This window comes from Castor canadensis, chromosome 9, assembly GCF_047511655.1.
Source record: "Castor canadensis chromosome 9, mCasCan1.hap1v2, whole genome shotgun sequence".
NCBI lineage: Eukaryota > Metazoa > Chordata > Mammalia > Rodentia > Castoridae > Castor > Castor canadensis.
This window is the reverse complement of record NC_133394.1, coordinates 97174856-97199008: the sequence shown is the minus strand read 5'-3', so window position 1 is coordinate 97199008 and position 24153 is coordinate 97174856. Positions and strand designations below refer to the sequence as shown.

At 35.3% G+C, this 24153-nt stretch overlaps 1 protein-coding gene across 5 annotated transcripts in view; it reads left to right on the top strand.

Annotated features, from left to right (window-relative positions):
- Positions 1-24153, top strand: part of Slc4a4 (solute carrier family 4 member 4) — a 421377-nt gene that overhangs the window by 316764 nt on the left and 80460 nt on the right. For all 5 annotated transcript variants that reach the window (XM_074042041.1, XM_074042042.1, XM_074042038.1 and 2 more), the window contains 4 exons: positions 5436-5523; positions 8151-8305; positions 8944-9057; positions 11741-11915. In XM_074042041.1, the coding sequence (XP_073898142.1) occupies positions 5436-5523; positions 8151-8305; positions 8944-9057; positions 11741-11915 (532 nt within the window). The remainder of the gene's footprint in view (positions 1-5435; positions 5524-8150; positions 8306-8943; positions 9058-11740; positions 11916-24153) is intronic.

Here is a 24153-nt window from a genome sequence, read left to right as displayed (position 1 = left end):
CTAGTTCCTTCTTATGGATTATTCTATTAAGTCTTTACAGTAATCTTTTGATATACAAATTGTACTACACAGATTTTACAGATAAAAAAACTGAATTTGAGAGTTTAAACAAGTAATCCAAAGTAATACAGTTGTTAAATGGTTCGGATGTCATGGTTGCTTCAATTTGCTCTGTGTCTTCTCAGAGAATTTGTAGTGGGCTTATACATACATACACACATAATAGGTGTATATAAACATATTTGTAAAAGTCTTTAAACTGTACACTTAAATCTGCACACTGAAGTTATGTGTGTCATGCCACTTGAATTTTTAGTTTAAAAGGAAGCATGTCATTGTTGTTACCATCGCTTACTCATTCCACTGCACAGTCATCCTCTGTGATCCTAGTCATCTTTTTCATGTTCTCTGAAACTGAGCTCAGTAGTTAGGAAGCTTGGCTTACTGTAGCATAATTAGTTGAAGAGAAGTTAATGCTTTACTTAAACTTATGCTTAGGAAGAATTTAAGAGAGAAGCTTGTACCTTGAGGTTGACATCAGAAAATTATCACCATCTGAAATGACTTTTGGGAGGGGTGTGCTTTCTGTGGGTCCTTGCCAGTGGATAAGGATAGGTCAATTTTGTTCAGCTTCCTACGTGAACAGGAAGAGCTACATATCCTCAGTGAACTCAGATGGTCTGAGCATGATTGACCAACAGTGGCAAGAGGCTCAAGGTTTGTTCTGAGCAACATTAGGAGGAAAATTAGGAGACAATTCCTTAAGACCTCTCAGTACATGTCATTCTTCCTAGTCATACAGATATTTGTTTTTATCCATTTTAAAATTTATTAGATGCTTCTTTAAAATAGCAAAAATATACAGGGCACTTACTAGACAAATAGCAGTGGAAAGGAGATGGCCATGGCTTATTCAATTAATGGGATCATCATGATTTGTGTTTTCTGTAACTTAGTTTTTTGCTTGAAAACATTCCATCAGGGACTTGCAGTTCTATGTGAGCAATCACCTGGCAACCTGCTGACTCAGACAATGGCTGACGTCCAGCCTTGTGCCCCAATGGCTTTATTTATGTCTCTTTGAACTAACTTTACTGGGGCTTGGAAGAAAAAAAATCTGCCAAGAAGTGTTAAAGAAAATTGCTTTTGCCTTTTCACTTTTATTACCATTTTTCTTTAGAAGTTACAAATAAAAAATATTTGAAGGGCTTTTTATTTAACAATAATACACATGCATTGAGTAGCAAACCATGATCATGTTTGTATCCCTCTTATCATCCATCTACTCCTGTCTGGCTTGTTCTTTTTCTTCCTCTGTACTGGAGGGTAGTATTAGTTAAGAAGTGAAATACATCATCATTTGAATTAACAAGAGAAGCCAAGTAATTCAGGGGGATAATTCAATAATATCATAAAACTATTTCAGGGCAATAATCTGAACAATATATCCTTGCATGTTAACATTGTTCCAGGAAATAGCTTTATCCATTTGCTATCCTCAGGACCAGTGCAAGCTGTAATCACTGAGTAGGGAGTCTCATTAGCTTTTTTTGGTAGTGAGTAATATGAGGCCTTTTACAATGGCTGCATCCTGTGAAATCCAATAAAGGAAATCCCACAAGGAATGTGGCGGTCATTGTGAAGGACTCTGTCTGCATTCCATGATGTGTTTTAATGTGCTTGCTGCTCTGTGGTACTGAAAAGTCTGTTTTGGTGCATATCTTTTTATGGTAATTTTCCTTTTAAAGGTGGAGGAAAGTTATGCTACTATTATTACTGTTCTTAATAAACAGTATTCCTGCCATGTACTTTTCAAGAGCTTGGCTATAGCAGCTCTCCTTCCTTGAGTAGAATTTACTAATTTCTCTATTTGCTTTGTTACTTACTGATCTGTTTTAGGCTCTATTTGAAGCTGTAGGACTATTAACTGAGTGTGTGGCAGTGTTTCTTACCATTCATGTGAAAGCAAACTCTGGTCTTTGATGTTTGATAACTTGGTAGATTATATATGGCTTTCCTAATATCTTGCAGGCACTATGCTTGCTGTTTGTTATCTTACATCTACTAAATTTATGAGATGTACAGGGGGTAAATATGCTTATTACCATTTTATAGTTGAGGGATGGAGGCAAAGGGAAGGCTCACTGTCAGTGCTAAAGTTCTGCTAAAGTCAGAACTCCAGATTTCTGACTCTGAAGCCAAATTCTAGGGAGAGCCTAGGAAGGTACCTAGAATGGCCTAGATAAAATGCTTTCCAAATCTCCCATGAAGAAGTCTAGGTCATTTTGTTTCTTTCTAATCTTGATTTGAATATTGAAGGCAAATGGTCATTCAGTAAGTTTTATTCCTTTTAAAAAACAGAATGTTTATATTGTTAGCATTTCTGTAAATTTTAATATGTATTTGTGTTATAATTACTTGTCTAAGAGAAATAGTTTATGTTCAAGTGTTGAAATCATTAAAAATAACTACTAGAGGGATTGAAACAGAAGTTCTGCTAGTCTGATTCTGTCTTGTCCGCCAATCTAATTTCTGGCTGCCGTGTGTTGTATGTAATGTGGCTGGTTACTGTGGGTTGTGGTCCTCATGAATCTATTGTGGAAGCTGCAGGTTAGCCACATTTTCCAAAGCTGCTAAATATGAATTATGGATCATTTGACTCACTGTTGTATTCAGAAAAGAGAGAAAAGGATTGGTACATGCTGAGTTTATTCTAGAAATAGCTGTGATTTTTCGAGAAGGGGAGTTGCACATCCTTCTGAAAAGATTGAGTGGTTTAGGAAGGCTGGCTCCTTCCTGGATATTGTGCTCTGTTTCTGCCTATAATTATTTTGTGAATGTGAGTATAAGCCCTTGGTTCTAGACACAGATCATCTGGTACTAGAATGCTAGAGGCATTCTCTACAGTCATACTTAGTTTTTTTTAAAAAACTCCCCAAGATAGAAAAGGGCCTTATGAAGATTCTTGAGATGACTAGACACTGTGGAAATTCTATCGCTGACTTATTTCTAGTTATGAGTGAGTAAAAAGAACACAGTAACACAAATTCATGTTTTTCTGAACTGTCAGCATGGGTTGTTCCCTTCCAGTCACACAAATGTTATGTTTACTCTAGTTTGTTAATAAAGAGAAAAGCTTCTGGTTAAAAATAACATCTGTCCATTGACAAAAACCAGCTTGGGTCATGAAAGGAGTTTTCAGTATGTTATAAAAGCTGAGATTGGCAGGATGTATTTCCATCATAAAAGTTGTAACAGCTTTTGCTTCTTTGAGGGTTAAAGGGGAGAGAACATGTTTCAAGCAGAGGGAAATTCAGCTTGCTGGGTTATTCTGTGTTATCACTTTTCTCATCCCCCATGTCAGTAATGCAGTCCAGATTGGAAGCATCTTAATTTTATCTATTCCTGAATTAAGGTGGTGTTTCCTGCTGCTATGGATGCTCAGATTTCCTGTATATATCATTTTAAGAAGGTGGATTTGCTGAATTGTTCCTGACTGGGAAAGTGTAACTATGTCACCATGTTGTTCTATTTGGCACTTGATGATAGCTCATTAATGAAGAAATATTTTGCTATTTTAAGTTAGATACCTTTACATCCTGATTACTGAACCAATGTACTTCTCATATGCTGAGTTTACTGCTATATTATGTCATATATACCAGTGACCTACTGCTTTTATTCATTCTTCAATATTATTTAGCAGAGACCAAACAGGAAATATTTTATGGAAAATGCATGTCTTCCTCTTATAGGATTTAGCTTGTGGGTCCATCACTCTGTCAGCTGTTAAAATAGTTATCCATCCCCTGCCAAAGTTTATATTTTAGGATTATTATTGACAGAGAGTGTTTTTCTCACTAAGAGGATGATACTTTGACTTTGTTGCCATATAGTCAACCTGATAATTAGCTCATGTCAGTTGATACATGTGCATTTGTCAACCATGATCATGATGGGGATGCTAGGGAAAGACAGGAATAGGTGTAGAGTGGTTCTGGAAAGGTTTCAGATATTATACATTACTGAAAAGTTAATATTTAGATACATTGAAATAATAAATAATGGTCAAAAGAAATCCATTATTTAAGATATACTTAATAGAAGACTCAGGTATTAAGATATTTTCTTTGGTTATACCACATCTGCCTATTTTGCCTAAAACTATGCCCTTATGCTGCTTGGTAGCTGGCCTATGAGTTATTGCTAGATAGTTTTTCTCTGTTGACTTACTCACAACCCTGGTATATCAGTGGGGCAGGTGGAAGGCAGAATTGCTTGATGAAAAGAACAGGACATATAAAGGTTTATGTACACTCTAACTGCACTCTGTCTTTCCTTTTTTTTTTCTCTTTGATGCTAGGGATTGAACCCTGGGGGATCAAATATGCTAAGCACAAACTCTGTTACTGATCTACCTCCCCAACCCCTATTATTTGCTAAGCACAGACCTTGAGCTCATCCATTACCTTCTTCAGCCTGTTTTCTTGTTATTAAACAGGAATCGTATACATGTCTGTTTGCAGAGAAATTTAAGTAAGGTGATAGCTGTGAATGCTTTGCAAGCTTTCAGAAGCTGTGCAAGGATATGATGTCATCATTTTATTGCCTTTATCATTCCCCTTGTTAGGTAAGACATGATTATTCCCCTATTAGGTTATCAAGGCTGGGATTTATCCAGTGTTACCTTTTGTATGTTTTCTCTTAGTCATTTGTTTACTAGGCTCCCTCCTCCCCTGTGGAGACAGGCACCTTCACTCTTGTGACCAGTGAGGGATTCCTTCTGATGTGATAAGTGAGAATAAGCTTATTATTATATGGAATATTTTGGATCCTGTTTTCTTTGGATCAATGCTTTGTGCATTACCAAGAAAACAAGTTTTAAAAAGAAAAATGAGGAATCCCACAAAAGACTTTTAACTGTTTGCAAATGATGCTTATTTTGAATCTCTCTCATATTCCTCTTCCCTTACATTGGCTGTTAGCAATATTTCTTAAAAGTACAGAATCATTTGTCATGTCCCATAGTGGGTAAGGAAAAGTCAGTGAAATCCAAAGATGTACTAGTTATTGTACTTAATGGGTTTGTTCCAAAGATTCCAAAAGTTAGTAGGAATGGTGAAAGAAGAAAGTTTAAAACGGGAAGATTGAACAAGTCATGATGTACATAAAGTAAGAACCTTTCCTGCTTTAGTGAAAAAGCTTCTCTGATTTCCATTCTAAATTTTCCTTTGCTTCCAAAGAAACTGAACCACTGTGTTTTGTAATGGTGTGAAAGAGTATCTTTTATATAATTTAGAAGAGCATCTTTTTTTTTAAAGAGGTGAATTCTAGACCTAACCTTTTTTTGCAGTAAGATAAACATTTCTGGGTTTTTGGTATATTGACTTGCTGAAATGTGTGTTACAGTCTCTGCTTCTCTCCTTTTCCATTAGGTTCTTGTTCATTCTCTTAGGTCCTAAGGGAAAAGCCAAGTCCTACCATGAGATTGGCAGAGCCATTGCCACCTTGATGTCTGATGAGGTAGGGACTTGGGAAGAATGGGTTTTGTGAATGTCCTATTTATGTTGAGTTCATATTCTGAATTGGCTGTTAAAGTTTGTTCAATTAGAATTCTGTGGTTTCCAGACTGCATTATAACACAAACTATAGACATTTATGGCAAATGAGCTAATATTTACTATACAGTGCAGTTTAAAAAAAAAAAACTGTAAGGCATACGTTTTGTTTTTGTAGTGGATTCAGAAATACTGTAATAAATATTTTTTCTAAACTTTTAGTTCTTTTGGGAATTTTTTTGAATGAATCAACACACTATTGTAGGTACCTATTTAGGGGTAAATGCATACATGTATATAATTTGGAATGATCTGAGGCACAGCATGGTGACTATGGTTGACAATAATTATATATTTCAAAAAAAATAGCTAGTAAAGAGAATTTGAAGGTTCCCAACAAAATCCGATGATCAATGCCTAAGGTGATACATATGCATTTACCTTGATCTGGACATTACATATTTTTAGTTCTTAAAACTTATGTATGTTAAATATTCTTTTAAAAGTTCAAGGTCATGAACTAGAGTGCAGCTCAAATGATGGAGTGACTGCTTACCAAGCACAAGGCCCTAAGTTCAAATCCTAGTACTGCAAAAAAAATCAAAAAACAAAAACCAAAAAAGCCTCCAAAAAGCAAGGTCATTGTATTAACTGTATCTCTTAAAATGTTTAATATATTAGTTCTGGGAATTCAAGTGTCTGTATACTATATTATTTCTCAAGTGATGTGTTTTATAAAGTAATACATAATAAAATGTATAATGTACATGTTCTGTGGCATTTTTATTTGTGGGAAGGCATAATGTACACCTGCAATGCATTTTAGCAAGTGTTACTGCACAGTGTCTACTACTTTGAAATTATGGCCTTACTCACACTAGTAATAGCCTAAATGTTGTCAAGTGCATTTTAGGTCTGATAAAACTCTGAACTAGTCTCACGTTAGCAGAAATACTGCTGGAATATTGGATCATTAATTTCTGCTTCTAAGTCTTTCTACTTTACTATTTTCTAAAATATTTTGCTTTTGCTTCATTGAATGGTCAGTTTTTTCACATTAGGTGGAGAATCAAAGGCAGGTTCCATCTTAGATATAGAAGTTCTGTGTAGTGATTACTTAGATGGTTGCTTTCTTCTCAGTCTGAGACATTAAAGCACAGTTATGCTGATAATGTCCCTTAAGGGAAGATTTATTTCCCTCATTGTAGTGGGTTTATTTAGTTTTACTTTTTGTATGTTTATAATTTCGTTCTTTTTAAGAAAAATTTATTCCTCCTAATGTATACAAATTAGGAATGCTTTACGCTCCTAGCAATAGGATTAAACAATCTGAGGTTTAATTTTCTCACATAATAGAAGGTTAAGAGGTAGTTAGCTACTTAATGATTGAGAACCAAGGCTCTTGTTTCATGGTCTTAGGATGGCATGCTTTTTCCTCCTATCAATACTGTAAAACAACACTGCTAGCAGTCAACTCATCATTTATCATAGGAAAAAAGGATGGGTTAATGATAGCTACATCTGCCTCTTTTAACAGCTATTCTAAAGATTTCCTGGAGAACTGTTTTCTTACATCTCACTGATTAGAATTGCCAATCTTTATCTGCAAGTTTGACTGGGCAAGTGAATCCCTGACTTTCCAGTCCCTATAGCAAGGGTAGCAAGGAGAAAATGAGGTTGAGGATGGCAGTATCTGCCATAGAGAATGTACTGGCCCTTTTTGTTGTTCTCTGTTCAACTCCACAAACAAAAGACCAATTTTATTTGATTGATGGCCCTTAAAAATTCTTTTCCAAGAGAAGAGATTTAGTAGAGTGCATTAAGCATAGGTTAAGAGTGTTAACTGGGCCATCTTCTCTTCTGGAGTCTAAAGGGTTTGACTTATATGATATGAAAGACTTGGGTTATGTATGAAATACTTTCAGATCATCAGCTTAGTTAGAAGAGTGGAATGATTGACAAAAAGGTTTATGTACCTTTTGGGAACTCCTCTGGAGATGAGTGTAAAAGACAAGAAGTTTTTGTTGGCCTTTGTTACCTTGCTAAAAGAAACAATAATCATTTATTTAAATCCCTTTGCTTTATGTGCTGCCAGTATAACTCAGGCTTTTTTCTTTTTTAAATAGTTCATATTATTTATGTGTTTGAGAACTGCAGTGTTTGACTCTTAACCTGATCTTAACATTCAATGTGAACTTTTTTTCTTAAATTGTCAGCAATCGTTTAAACGGTCCCATAGTTTATTTCAGTGAATGACTTTTTGGTAGATTTCTCTAAAGTATTTTCATCTAGCTTCTGTATCAACAGTGTCAGTTATGGTACTTAACAATGGGAGCTGAAAGACATGTTATTTTACTGTTTAACGGAAAAAAATATTAAAAATAGCTACTTCCTCGTGCCCCTACTTATATTCTTTGAGATCCTAATTTAAATACCTAAATATTTTGGAACAAACTGAGTAATAGTAAATATGAGAAGATGATTATAAAATATCATAGTGGGTTATGGATTGCATTATTCAGACTTAATGAGATCTCTGAGACATGTAGAAAGTTCTCTTGTTGGACTAGCACATCTCTTAATATTCTTTAGGTATTCCATGACATTGCTTATAAAGCAAAAGACAGGCAGGACCTGATTGCTGGCATTGATGAGTTCCTAGATGAAGTCATTGTCCTTCCACCTGGGGAATGGGATCCAGCAATCAGGATAGAGCCTCCTAAGAGTCTTCCATCTTCTGACAAAAGGTAAACTACTAGGCAGTGGGGGGGATTTTCAGGTACTAGAATACCACTGAGAAGGAATCTGTTTTTGGAAAAGGAAGTGGGGTCAGGATACTGCCTTAATATTTTTTAGGTCCCCATGGATGTTTGGCCTCAAATGAATCACCAGTGTGGCTTGGTTTCACATTTCCTGACACCGTAAAATAAATGTTATATGTTTTGTATTCTTTAGTGATTACAAATTAGAGAACACAGATCATTACATTGAAATGTATTACTGACATTCTTTCAGGATGTTTTAGGGACTCCCCTGTATGTACATATGGAAAGATCAATTTATTCAAGATAAGTCCTTATAAATTTAAGAGGTTAAAAAATTGTGTAAGGTAGATAAGGAAAAAAAACATTTCCTAAAAATCTGTTTCTCAGATGAAAGTTTCCCTCTTATAAGATATACAATTAAATCAAGTTTTATATTCATCCAGCCACTTGTCATGGCTCTACATATAAGACTAAGAATCTGTTAGGATAGCAGAAAGAAAAAATGATCTTTTTCCCCAAAGGCTTCCACTTCATCTCTCCATTAGCCAGTGCATGACATAGATAAGAAGGAAATGAATAAAATAAACTAACATGAATTTGGGCTTTGTTGTCTTGCTTAGAAAGAATATGTACTCAGGTGGAGAGAATGTTCAGATGAATGGGGACACACCCCACGATGGAGGACATGGTGGAGGAGGACATGGGGATTGTGAAGAACTGCAGCGAACTGGAAGGTGACTGTTGGATCCTTTTAACATTCATGACAAGGTTTTCCTTAGATCTAGAGATCTAGATTTCCCTTCCTCTTTCTGAATTCACTTTCAGCATTTTATTCACTGATTTGTTTATTTGTTCAGTCAACAAGTATTTATAGTGCACCTATTAGTCACAGGCTCTAGGGATAACAGCAGTGAATTAAACAAACCTCTTGCCCTTATAAGTCTTCCTTTATAGAGATGGGAGACAAACAAAAAGCAAATAAAAGTGGTGAATGTTTTATGAGGAAAAATGAAGCAAAAATGGGGACCTTTCTAATGGAGGAATGGTATTACAATTTTAGACAGGACATATGAGGAAATCGCTTAAGGATATGAGAGACTGACCATGTAGGTATGGGGTAAGAGAGGGGACTGTGACACAAAGTGCCTGGTGGGCTGGCATCAGTCAGTGTGACCAATGGAGTAACTGAGGGATGTCAGAGAGAGGGTTAAATTGATGGCAGGTGAGTGTGGTAGAAGGAGGACTGACTGATGTACTAGCCTGTCTCTCATGGATTGTTTGATGCCATCTCTTCCCGGTATGTTCATTCAAAAGTGAGTAACATGTTACAGAAATGAGTAATTCACATTTTGCTGCTCTGTTCTGTGTCCTTAGCCCACAGTTGGGATTTTAGGTTTTCCAGATTGCTTCAGCTCATTTCTTTTCATGAGAATCCTTCCTTCTCCACTAGTAGGTTCTCCATTTCATTTTTGGTTAAGGATAGTCATTTCATGAAGATGTGGCTTAAAAAAACACTGAAGGATTTTTTTTTTTAAAAAACAAAGTATGTCATTTTAATATGCAATTTAATCTAAGTGAAATGAAGTTATTTTCCTCTTCCTGAGAACCTACTTGTTTTTACTCCCAAATTAAAAGGAAATTATTTCCCTCCTTTTTATTCTGAAAGACTGAAGAACATAAAACCTTCTTTTCACTCTACCCCTTTTTTGAACAGTCATGCTTTGCTTAATGGTGAGAATATGGTCTGAGAATTGTGTCCTTAGGTGATTTCATTGTGCAAACATCATGGAGTGCACTTTCCACAACACTTGGTGGTACAGGTCAGTCACTTCATGTAGCCTCTTGATGTAATCAGAGATGAGGTAAACATGAGTGAGGTAAGCATGAAAAGTATGAGGCTGTTGCAAATGTAACATGGTGTACTTCTTTGCAGTACACTTATTTTTATAAGTAGGAATAAACTCTAAAATAATGATTAAAAGTATAGTGTAGCAAATACATAAATTGGTAACACAGTCATTGAGTATCATTATTAAGTGTTATATACTATACAGAATATTCACTGTGCTTTTATATGACTGGCAGTACATAGGTTTATTTACAACAGCATCACCACAGACACAAGAGGAACGTATTGTACTAGACAATATTATCATAGTTAAAGATGTCATAAGGCAATAGGAATTTTTCAGCTCCATAATAATTCTGTCCCATGATATATGTGTTTCAATACTGACTAAACTATCATGATGCACTGCATGATTGTAGCTCTTTACAAACTATTTCCATTAGGAATATCCTTTTCCTTTTATACTCATATACTAGGTGTGAGTTCTGGAATCTGATTTTTTTAAACTTAATGAGACTATAATTTTATTCTCCTGTATTTCATCTTTTCATGTGCATTATCTGTAGCATTGCTGATGCCATGCACAGTGTGTACGAAGAAAGACGAAGTGAGGCATTGAGAGCAGCTAAGGTCCAGCAGGCATCCAGATAGAGAGATGGACAGTCCTGATAAAGCATGTTATCCTAGAGTGGAAATCTGAGCAAGGAAATCAGAGAGATGTTGGGCTTTAAAAGGGGACATTCTAGGCAGGAATCTTCACATGCCTTGGGAAGACTGAGGTGCGAGGTTTGGTGGGAGGCAAGTAGGTTGATGCATCAGTCTGTCAGATGACCTGCTGATGTTTATCGTGGGCTCAGTTTGCCTTTTGCCCATCGCACACTTGTATTCCTTCCTCCCTTAGATTCTCCAGGTCCTCACCTCAAAATCACCTTCTCAGAGGCCTGTTCTGGATACTTTGTCTACAATGTCCAATGTCTCTTTTCCAGTACCACACAGCTCTCATCCTCTTTTAATTTTCCCTTGATTTTCTACTGTAGTTTACTTATTTGTCTTATTTATTATCTGCCCTCTCCCCCAAATGTAAACCCCAGGTCTCTGGGGCTTGTGTTGTTCCCCATTGTATCTCCAGCACCCAGAATAGTGCCATAGTTTGGGCATATCACAGGTGCTCAATAAACATTTGTGGGAGAAGTAATGAATGCATGAGAGTGAAAAAGACATTTATAGCAGGATTTTAGGGGCCCTTATGTGATCTGCTCTTTAGATAGTTTCCTTTTGAGAATGGAAAATTTTTGTTTATCTACACAGTTCTGTCTCCTCTAAAGAACAACTCGCTGATCTTCAGGGAATGTGGCACTTATTTTGGTAACTGGAAAAGGGAGACAGAAGAAAACTTGTTTCTCCACAGTTTTCTGGTCTCATCTTAAGTAAGACTTGTCTTAAATAGCATCTTGTCATTGATTCAAACATTTTAGGCATAGATCCTTTGTGGTTTAGTGATTATGTCTTGATGAATTTGATGGTTGTTTATTTTATATTTGGTCACATGATTGCTTTCTCTCTCACAGGTTCTGTGGTGGATTAATTAAGGACATTAAAAGGAAAGCACCATTTTTTGCCAGTGATTTTTATGATGCTTTAAACATTCAGGCTCTTTCAGCAATTCTCTTCATCTATCTGGCAACTGTAACTAATGCTATCACTTTTGGAGGCCTGCTCGGGGATGCCACTGACAACATGCAGGTGGGTATGATTTTGGGGAGGCCACAAATAGTACAGCCCAGATTGTCTTCCTCACCCCTACAGCTCAGTTAGAAGCAGATGGCCTTTCAGTTACTCAGCGTGATTCTTTTGCTGGATGCTGCATTTTACTTTGCTTCTGGCTTGCTGCTGTATTTCCAGCCTGTTAGTAATTACAAAAATAGCTCGATGAAATCTGGCTTGAGTCACAAGTGGGGAAAAGAAGGGGAGGAAATGAGGATCTACAATTCTATTTGGGCAAAAGCATGTCAGCTGCTTTAATTTTGTACGATGCACAAGGTTTAGATCTTCCTTGAGTATATGGACAACATTCTGTTACACTTTATGATCACATGCTCTTTGGGAATGTGTGATTATCTTACTCTTCATCTTTGCTCTTACATAAGCAAATTAACTCACCAAACAATTGAATGATTTGCTCAAGCCTGGAGTTGCAAGTTTACCAGTAGAATTCAGCTATAATGAATATCAACCAAGAATTGTTTCTTCTATTCCTGGGCCTGTCTCTCATTAACCTATAAAGATTCTGACATGGATAATCTTGTACCATTATCTTTAACTACCATTTGTTGGTTACGTTGAAGGTGATATTTATGTTCCTTTTGTATCAATGATAGCTACAAGTTTAGTGAAAGAAAAGAGGTTTTAAATTCCCCTGATCAAATAGAACAATATGTATAAACTACTTTTATTTGATCTAGTTATTTAAAAAAGAGGCGTTACACTAGGTACAAGTGAGGGGAGCTCACATTCCCATGAAAGGAAGCCAATTCAAGCCCTTTTGAACTCTTGTCTTTCCACTTCACTACTTATTAGTGTCTGTCTAACCAATGTGCATTCATAAGTGCTGCTGGCCAGCTTATCTTTTAAAATGCAGATAATTGCAAAAGGTTACGTTTCTTCCATTTCTGCTTTCTTCTCTGGGTACAGGCATGTTCTAGATTTCTCCCAAAATACAGAAACCAAAAAATGGAGACTATACATTTATGTTAACCCAAGTAAAAAGGGGGAAATTAATTTAAACAATTGTATTTTGGTTTAAGTACGCTTATCTACAGGCCTTTGTCTATTGCTGCATAGCATATAGAGGTTTGAAAGAATCATTTTATATTATCTCATAGCTTTCCTGGTTGATATAGGTTCATTTAACTTTGCAGTCAGATGGCATTAGATGTTGAATTCACCCAATGGCTTCTCTACTCATGTCCATTGCCTACACTGGGATGTCTGGAACAGCTAGGGTCTGGGGAATTCTCCAAATGACTTTCCCATATGTCTGGCTTAGGCTTCCTCATAGCATGGGGACTGTGATGTTTCCTAAGATCTCAGGCTCTATTGGAAAGAGGCAGTTTCCACTCATCTTTGCTTGTTTTTATGTGCATGTATACCCAATATTCCTTTATTTTCTGATTTTCAAATACAGACTGAAAGTTCAAACTCAGTGAAATCTTATTATTTTTAAATATTGGCAACTAATGAATATTTCAGAAGTCACAGTGTGCTGGCCAAAGAACGTGTATCTCTTTGTTACCCACAAAAAGAGCTGCTGCATGTGTAGAGACAAAGCATGTTGAAGTACCCCTGAGAAACCTCTAACAATCTTTATCCTCATTCATAAGATAGGAATGAATAAACTTTTAACAGTGATGATGGTAATAGAAGTTTTACTAACTCTGACGTATATCCAAGTTAGACAGTTATTCCTCATCCAGATTTTAACATAATGATCACTAAAGCGAGTCATTTAAGAAAAACAAGCTGAAAAGAAAGTACAGGGAAGCACCCTGAGGCCAGCATGAAGATGACAATATAGACAACCACATACTAAGAAAAGAAACCTGTGGTTTTGAGAGAGCCATTAATAAGACTATCTTCTGTATGTTGGGATGTACACAGACCTTCTTGTGTAGATAGCTTTTTAATTTTTTTCTTTTCTTGGGCAGTCTTGTCATTGAAATGGGGACATTGTGGTACTTCCTGTGCCTTTTGAAGTGGACTGTAATCTTTGCAACCTCGTAAGACAGCTTTAGAATATAGCAACTAGGACTAAGGGAGAAATATGTCAGTCTGTTTTGACCCCTCCTGTGTGAATCTGTTTCTATCTGAATGAGTTCTTGGCAAAGTACTCTGTTGTGTAACCTGGTAAGTAACATGGGATTTCCCACTATGAAACATGACTTAGAGAAGGCCTTGCTGATAGAATTAGCTATTTTCTGGGTTCTGAAGACTTTAGGAGAAACATAAATGATCTAGTGCATCAGAATGTTAAGTGATACACTAAAATACAACTTGCTGGATTCTACTTTAGGGAGTTGAAATTCTAAGTAATGAAGATGTATATTTTTCCAGATATAATTTGATTATTTTATTAATAGATTTTATAGCTTCCATTGATAATTTTGTTGAAACTGTGAATGCATTATTTTAAAGGTTTCTATGAATGAAAATACTCAAGAACTTATTTTTTTCCTCTCACTTCTGAAGCCTTTTTCCCTTAAGAAGTATATTGGTTAAGTCCTCCTGTACTACAATTTGGCACTTGTAGGAGTCACAATGGGTTATAGAAACACTGAAAAAGAAGGATAGGAAATGAATGATATATATATATATATATATATATATATATATATATATATATATATATATATATACACACACACACACACACATACACACACTAAAAACATCCATAAATAGTTTTATCTATTTTAAGGACTAGGGAGTAAAGAGTTTAATATGTTGAAGTGTCTCATGACTGGATGGTTGTGTATTTTACCATACAAAACTTTTCACACTCTGATAGTAGACATCATCTTGACTGATATCAGGATAACATATTTCGTGGATTTGGTGCTAAGGCCCAGGTCATTTCACAGGTCTGTGGCAGAGGTTAATTAGTTCCTTTGTGAATATTTATGGAGTGTCTACAATGTGTTAGTCACAATTTTAAGTACTGGAGGTATGTATAGAGAAGTGAGAAAAATAGATAGGCTGTTATTTACAGCCTAGTGTTGATGAAAACAATCTTTCTCCTGCCCTAAGAGATACCAGTAGTGGTGTGTAGTGGGTTTATTTAAGGGTTAAAGTCCTCTTACTTCATTTGTCTATGTAAACACTGGACTAAAACTGAAGGAAAAGCATTAGAAATCCTGAAATAATCTGCAGTTATATTGCATGCCTTCATGAATGTAGCAGTGGGTTATTCTCCAAAGCACAGGCTGCTCTAGTGAATCAACTGAGAACAGTGTCTTTGCTTTTAAGGCAGACGTCTCAGAGATGGTTCACATAGGGCCTTTATTGTCAGGCTACAAATAGACATGGGTGCTGGGTAGAAGCATGTTGTGAAAACACAGATGAGTCACTGCATGACTGTTGTCTAAGCAAACTCTTCTGTCAGCTTCTGTTCAGGAGGTCTTGCCTATTTAGAGATACGAATTTGTACTTAAGCGTTTATTTCAGAGCTAATGATAGCTTTATACAATATTTATATAAATGTAATATGTAGTAAAATATGTATCTTTAAAATTTTTTATTAGCATAAATTAATTTTACAAAGAGATTTTATTGTGATATTTACATACATGCATGTATTTTGATTAAATTCACTCTATTACTTTCTTATCTCCCCTTTCCTACTTAAACAATTTTTAGTGTGTTTCATTATGCTGTTTTCAAACATATGTGTGTGTGTGTGTGTATATATATATATATATAAAGTGTACTTCAATCATATTTACCTCCCATAACCCAGTCCTTTCCCTCTGCTCCTCTACCTCCTGCTGTTTCCCCCAATAGTCCTGATTTTACAGTCATGTTATGTTATTATTATTAAGGTGATATCTATCTTGTCTATTCATATATATTAAATGATATATGTCATTATATATACACATATGTATCATTATACACAGATGATCTTGGGAGTTATGTAGATCATTTTGAACTGTGTTGAAAATAAAACAGTTAAGGCTATGATGGCTCCAAGTGTAAATAAGCTGTAAAGCCTGCATAGAAAATTGCATGAATCCCCAGCTGTGTCATTCACATTTTGCCCTTCAGGCAGCTCTGAGAAGACTCTGGGGTTTATGAGTGGGTCATTATAGATTTCTTGTTAAGTGTAGGCAAAATTATAGTTTAGCTTGGGCTTCTGGAAGCAACTGAACCATTTTGCCAAGAGTTGACCTTACATTCACATAAGGTCCAATCCTAGCTTGTTACTCTTTTCTATTCTTTCATTTAGTAATGAAAAATTAGAACATATGCTTTCTGAAATCCAAGAATAGTACAACACTCATCCTTTTCATTAAATTCCACCAGAGTAATGCTCTGATGTCCTTGCTGTATTTTCAAGTAAACAGAGGCACTTCAGCCTCACCATTCTGTAATTAGACTCCTTATACAGCTAACCTCTCCATAACCATACATACTAACTTATTACATTGTATTCATATTCTTGGTTGCCAAAAAGTGTACTACTCTATTCATTCAGATATTTCTAATTAAATTGTTAAATGTCAATGTATAAATATATTCCAACAGGAATTTTTACAGTTATGGACTTTTCACTCACAGTACTATCCGAATAGAAACTTGATATCAAACTCAATTAACAAATATTTGTGGATTACTTAGTATAGTATAAGGAATGCTTTTTAATACTTTGTGGTAAGTCTTGTGTTTATAAAAATTGTTCTTCTTAGCCATGGAATACAGAAAAGTAGTTTAATTTAAATCTACATTTGATTGTGAATGACTAAGAACAGTCTAGAGTGAAAACCGAATGAAGAAAGTAATTTTAATTTTTTTCCAGGAGTAAATATGATCCTATTTTTCACAAACCTTTTAGCAAAAGAATGCGGTAAGACTTTTAGAATTCTGTGAATTTTGTGATATTTATGGAGCCTAACAGAGCACATTTTAAGGGAACTTGTCTCATAAGAAGGAACATTTATAGCTGGCATCTCCAAATTTGAGGCTTTATTTTAACACACTGCTGTGCTGAGAATTTTTAATCAATCTGCTTAAGTTGGAAATGTATCATTTCTTATGCACATATAATATTCCTCAATAAGACAGATACTACTTTACATAGCCTATCACTTGCAATGTATAGCAGCAAAATTAATGTAAATTAATAATTACTTTGTTAATAATTATATAATAATTTCAATTTACCTGACTGTTTATTGTACTTTGGCACCAAAATGCATTTCCTTCTTGAAGTAGAAATGCAAAGTGACATGTTAATCTGTACTGGCAGTGTATTCTGATTTCAAAAGTTATGTGCAATAGTCTGTTGAAATGATACAATTTGATTATTTTGATAGGCAAAAATAAGTAAGCCTATTTAGTGACCAAGAAAGGAATATGTAGCTTAGTTGGAGCTGAGGTTTATTGGCTATTGCTTCTTCCAGAAAGGAACTTTAATTTTTATAAAATGTGCTTTACTTGTATGAATCATGAATTAAACTTGCTGGATTGAAGCTAAATAATTCATATTGGTTATTGTTTTCATTCGAAAGACCTTCATCAATTCTGTTTTCTTGGTGATCAAAAACTGGTGATTTGGGCAGTATTGGGAAGCCCAAATGATGCTACCTTCACAAATTTTTGTGTGTTTGACTTGCAGTTATTTTGAAAATAGCTTTTTCAACATGACATTTTTATTACAGCTTTCATATGTTATGTGTATATACAGATAGATTAAAATGTAAAATTTTATGTAAATGAGATCATATACATGTTTCATTAACAGTATTTTATGAACAACTTTCCATTTTAATAGGGTCAATAAGATAATTTTAATGCCTATTTATGCACATGGTGCATATGCTTTATTTTACTTACTAAATTTCCTATTATTGATCTTCTAGTTTTTCTCAATTTTCTCTTTTATAGACAGCATTAGTTATGACTCTTTATGATAATTTCCTTAAGGTAAATTCCTAGCAAAAGATTGAAGAATATGCTCATTTCATTTTTGTATTTATTTAAAATTATATTCTGCAAAGATTATACTAATTACACTTCTATCAATAATGGGCAGGAATGCCCACTTGCCCCCTACCCTTGCAAAATAAGACTGTTTTCCTATTCTTGTTTCTTGCTATTTTGTGAGCTATAAAGAGGAATGGCTCATTCTTACTCAATTCAGATTTCTTTGATTTTTAGTGAGAGTGAATATCTTTCCATATTTTTACTGACTATCTATACTTCTTTATATTTGTATCCTTGGCATATTTTCTTTTTAGGGCATTTTAGTTTTTTCTCATGGATTTGTAAGAAACATTTCCATAATAAAGACATTTTACTTTGCTTGTTGGAAATATTGCACAATATATTTTTTCTTAGAGCTATCATATATCTTTTAACCTTGTTTGTGATTTCTTTTACTATGTACATTTTAGTTTTTATGCAGTCAAAATCTTCAATGCTTTATTTTCATGATATATTTGAAGAGGCTTTCCCTGCCCAAAGATTAGAAAAATATTTATCCAGATATTTCAGTTCTTTTATGTTTTCGTTTAAATTTTTTATCCATCTGGAATTGATTTTTGTGTAAGGTTATACTGGCACTTGATGTTTTAGATACATTTTCACTGCTCTTCAAACAAAATATTAGGCCTCCATGTCATTCCTGCATTCTGTTCAAGTAGGAGTTGAAGTCCTTTTAGTAAAGTTTTGAGCTCATTCTTTTTCTTTAGGTGTAGGGATAATTTATTTCTCAAGTCTTTTTTTTTTCAGCTCCTGCTGGCAGTATAAACAGAAATCTTGCTTATGATGACAAAACACATTAGGCAGAGTATATGCAATAAGAATTTAGGAACTATAGTCTGTCAGGTCAGAAATCACTGATTTTTAGGTTGTAGACATACAGGTGAAATAAAACACAAGGGTCATATATCCCATCTTCTTTCCCAGTATGGATGAGTGGTCTGTGTAACTGATTATTAATGCTACTTTGAAGGGGAAGGGTTGTTTGAATGAGTGTACTTAAAAGTTAGGCCATAGGAGAATCTACCTGGGGAACTTTGAAAAAATTCTGACTCTCCAGTCCTCATCTTCAGAGGTCTTGATATAATTATATAGGCTGAAGACAAAGAATCACCATTAAAAAAGTATTTCTCAGGTAATTCTTGGGTGACCTGAATTTGATTTAGATACTTTTATCATTTCTTTATTTACTTTTGATGATGGAGCTTGGCTTATGCTGGGGACCTGACATTAAAACTTGTGTAGGTAATTCAGATTTGATTGCTGTTTCCAATGGCCCTGGGCTGCCTCATTTTTCTTGACTAAACTTCAGATTCAAAAACTCATCTAGAGAACTTCAATTTTATGATCCAACATGTTGCATAGTTCATATAAATCATCACAACCATGGGCTAAAAATTATCTTTTTATAGTTAGGAACAAGAAACATTTTTTAAAACCTGAAGTATTATAGTAATGTTGGTGAATGCTTTGTCATTTAATGACACTGAAATAATTTATTTTCCAAGTTTTACTGGGTGACAAATTGTCAAAGAAACAGAAAATCTTTTTTTCCCTCTTGGGCAATTATGCCACTTTCTTCATAGCTTTTACTTTTTAATCCCTGCATATTATTGCCACCCAGCCTCCCTACATAGGGTGCAACTTTTAATCCAAACAATAAGGTCCTTAATAAAAAGAACATGAAATAACAAAAGTCATTCTGTGGGGTTATGTAGAAATAAATTGCAATGAAGTTGACAGCATACATTTTAAAATTTTAGTGCTCTGTTCTCGAGTGTGCTTGCTTTGCATTAGCCATAACAGGAAATGGTGGCCTTGCAGTCCTTGTCACAAGTAGCTTAAAGATGTGAAATGCTGGTATTACAAATTATGGTTGGGTTTTAATATTTTTAGAATCTCACTATGTTCTGATTTCTTTTATGCCTGATTTTACTATTTTAGAACTTGTCCTAATTTTCTTGGCTGTTTTGAAAAACAGGGGCCATCTTTGATTTAATTTTCTATCTTCAGAAACGTATACACAAATTGTTTTACATGTGGATTTTTGATGTCACTGCTCTAAAATAAAACTGTTTTGTTTATTACCAAAGATTTTAATGAAAAAAGAAACTCTTGATGGCTGTAGTGTTGCCTCAAGGCCTCCATTAATTTAGAATTTGATCTGGGAGATACTGCAAGCTCTAAAGACCTCTCTTCCTGACCTCACCTTTTCTCAAAGGACAATTTTTCATCTTTTCATGCCACCCCTTTGGACTTTGTCTTCATCTCCTTCCTCTCTTGAAGGAGGATGAGAAAAGGCAAAGAAAAGAAAACTAATGTTACATTGTATCTCTTCTTTGTGCTAGGCTTTATTCAACACTCTTCATTGAATATTGTTTAAATTAATCCAAATAATTATCCTATAATGTAGCCATTGATTTCACAGAAGAGAGAATTTAGATTGAGAGGGATAACTCATAGAGCCAAGATTTAACTTAGATAACCATGATTCCAAGACAGCTCTTTGTGCTGACCTACCTTGGAGAGATCTTGGAGATCATCTAGTCCAACTTTTTCATCTTATATCTAAAAAACTGTGTTTGGCTGCTATTATTCAAAAAGATTTCATCCATCAGCGACCAGCTAAGCATATCACATACATTAATGTGCATAAATCAACTGTATCAGGCATAGGGAGATTAAGAAACTTGCATAAAGTCCACAGTAGGCTTCACTGGGCAGAAGTAGAATAAAGTAGAGCCCAACCAAAAAGGACCTGAGCATTTTGTGGCTCCTGATTGTGCCACACCTCAGAGTTCAATCTTGTATACTCTTGTGAATTGCTAGGGAGACTGCTTCTCTGAGAAATCAGGTATAGAAGTGTCTTGATGACTTACGGCTATCAATAATACATACATTCACGTAGTGCTTTCCTTTTTTATATCAGTGAGCACTGAATATAATAAATCAATTATAGTTTGCCTTATAAGTTACTATTTACATTAAAGTTATTCATGGCATGAGATTAGTTTTAAAAATTCTGTATTTTGAAGAAGAATGTGGCCGAATGTGATAGAAATAGTTCTTTTCTCAGAAACACTGGAAGCATCTCTAAGTTTAAGCAAGTTTCCAGTGCAATGTGTATAATAAATCACCTGTCTCCGTTTCAAAATTGCCAGCCACAGAATGGAAACTGTAGCACTTACCAAAGGATCAAGTACTGAAATAAAAATAATCTGTCTTTGAACAGTCACATGGCTTCCATAAATCAAAGCCATTTTCTGGAAGAAATTGGTTTCTATCTTTACTGAATGTGCAACAAGAGCACTTGACCTTTGATAAGTAAACCTAGGGTGTCATTTGGGCATGTCTTTTTCCTGTAGCATTTACTGAGTGCCTGCCGAGCACGTGGAGGGACAGTGCACAGTATGAGGGGAGGAGAAACACAGAAGACACTGTTCCTGCCTTCACAGAGATTAATAGCATGTCAAGTCAAGTAGAGGATCCTAAATCTCTTCTTTTCTTCTTTTATATTCTCCCTTATGCACAGTCTGAGCTATCTTTTGATCCGGCAGTAATTATTAGAAATAGACATTTCTCTGTGTGATGAAGAACGATGCAGTATTTTTGCTATCATACTCACCTAGAGTTAGCTTGTCCTGCTGCCTGGAGCATTCAAGTCCTTAACTTTCATGTAAGTTGTAAAAAAAAGAAAGATCAATTATAAAGACAGGAAAAGCTCACTGTCTATGCACAAGAGGTGAAAAACTGCATGGCTAAGAAAATTTTAGCCTGGGGCATAGCTTCTGTTCTTGCCAAGAATGAGATATGATTGGGCAAGTATTTAGGCCAAAGTTCTTATGCCATGTTGCATATGCATTCTATTTAGTCTTTCTGAATTACAACATTTAAACATGTATGAAATCAAGACAAATGCTATGTGTGGGGCACAGGGGAATCTTTCTGTCTTCTCTATATAAATGCATCTTGGTTCTGATAGCTTCACTTGCTAGTCAGATTCTATCCCTGTAAGGAATAATAAGTGGAAGTAGCTGTAAATAATGAAATGACACCATTCAATTAGGTGTTGGAACTCACATCAATGGAACTGGCATCCCTTAAAAGACCCTCCTGCTAGGCTTCTCTATGGACAGGAGCTGTCTGGATTGTGTCAGAGTGGGCTTATTTGCTATGAGAGAAACAAGTCTTCTTACTTGTCAACTCTTCCTTTTTGCCCATCCCAGCCCAACTGCATTAATTGCTGTGGTGCTACTCTAAAAGAATGTCATCTGTTTTCTGATTCAAATTGTAAGCTTAAAAGAAGACTTGCTATTGCTAACGTTACTCTGAGGAGACTGTTGCAGGCTCTGAAGCAGTGGGAATGCTGTGTTATAGTCTGATTTAAAAAACAACTTCTTTAAAATTATTTCTGTGTATTTTCTTTAAAAATGATAAGTGAATGAACAGTTGCTGGAGAACTTTTGAGACAGTGAAAAAAGATTGCTTAGTCTAACTAAGGGGGTTGGAAAACCCAGAAAAGGTCTGGAAGGTATCTCCCATTCCCCAGAGATTGTCAGGGCATGGTTGAGATTGAGAGGAATGTTTTGTATAACATAGGTGATACTTCTATGAACTATTTAATTGAAGAGGAAAATCTTTCTATGACCTTTTATGTGAGCATACATATGAGGATACCGAGATCATATAATTTGGCTGCACTGTGTGTTTATCTACCATTTCCTATGTAATTGTGTCTTTTGAAGCTACAGAATTTCCTTATCTATTCATTTGAAGAATGTTTACTTTACAAATTTTAATGTTCAGATTTATAGCTTTATGTATGAGATAGGGTCTCACTAACTTTTTGCCCGGGGTGGCCTTGAACCATGATCTTACCTCTGCCTTCCAAGTAGCAGGGATTAACGTGAGCCACCATGTCTGGCTATTTCTGTCATTTATTACATTTAAAAATGATTCCTTGGGCCAAGTGCCACTGGCTCATGCCTGTAATCCTAGCTACTCAGGAGGCAGAGATCAGGAGGATCACGGTTCAAAGCCAGCTGGAGCAAATAGTTTGCAAGACCCTATCTCAGAAAAAAAAAAAAAAAATCACAAAAATAGGGCTGGTAGAGTAGCTCAAGTTGAAGGCTCTGAGTGCAAATTCCAGTAATGCAAAACAAAACAAAACAAAATAAAAACATTCCTTGGGACTAAGGTAGATAGGAGAAAAATAGAGGGGATTAATCAGTTCAGTTTACAATTCATATGTACGTGGAAATGTCACAGTGAAACTCCCTGTATAGTTATTTATAGAAACAGAAATGTCTTTTTTTTTTTTCAAAACCAGAACAGGAAGGTCAAACAGTTTCTGTCTGGTGTGTGTTGGCGGGTGGGGGGGGGGGTGCAGTGTAGGAGGTTGAATATGGTGGAAATATTAAGTACTTGTGTATGAAAATGGAAAAATGAGACCTATTGAAACTGTTCCAGAAATGGGGAAAAAGGGAATGAAGGAGAATGATGGAGGGGATGAATTCAACTCTGATATGTTATTAAGAACTTTGATAAATGTCACAGTATACTCCTACTACAACAATTACAAAAAAAAAAAAAGTCATCCCTTGGGAAGATATCATTTTAAGTTTACAAAGAGACCTTCCTGTAAATATACATGTTTCATATCTGACATTTGAAACAATGAAAAATGTAGGGAATAGGTTAGTTTGTCATTGTAACAGGCATTCACCCTGAACGACATGATTAAGACAGGTAGGGTGATTTTGTAAGTCAGTGATGCTTGATGATGTGTGTTTCTTTGCTCTTGTAATGTGTGAGGAAAATAATAGTGATTTCTAGAGATAGAACTACAAGGAGATGTGATCCCAAAAGTTTAGCCATTTGTGTCTCTGCACATTTATTTCCTGTAGAGATAACATTCATTGAAGCCTTCATGTAAGTTTACATTGGACAAGGAATATATAATGAGAATAATTTTTGCAGCTGGTGTCTTAGAAATTTCTATTCTTTCGACCTCAAAAGCTTTTCTGTAGGGAAAAATGGCTCTGTGCAAAAAATAATAGCTACTAAAAAGTACCTACTGTACAAGGTGCAGTCAGGCTTAAACAAATACTGAGAAAGAGATAACCACAAAGAGAAACACACATAAAAAGTACCAAGTCAGTTTTCCCATTTGGTGAGATTATAGAATGTGGTTTTATGTAGAGAACCTCTCATAAATTTTTAAATA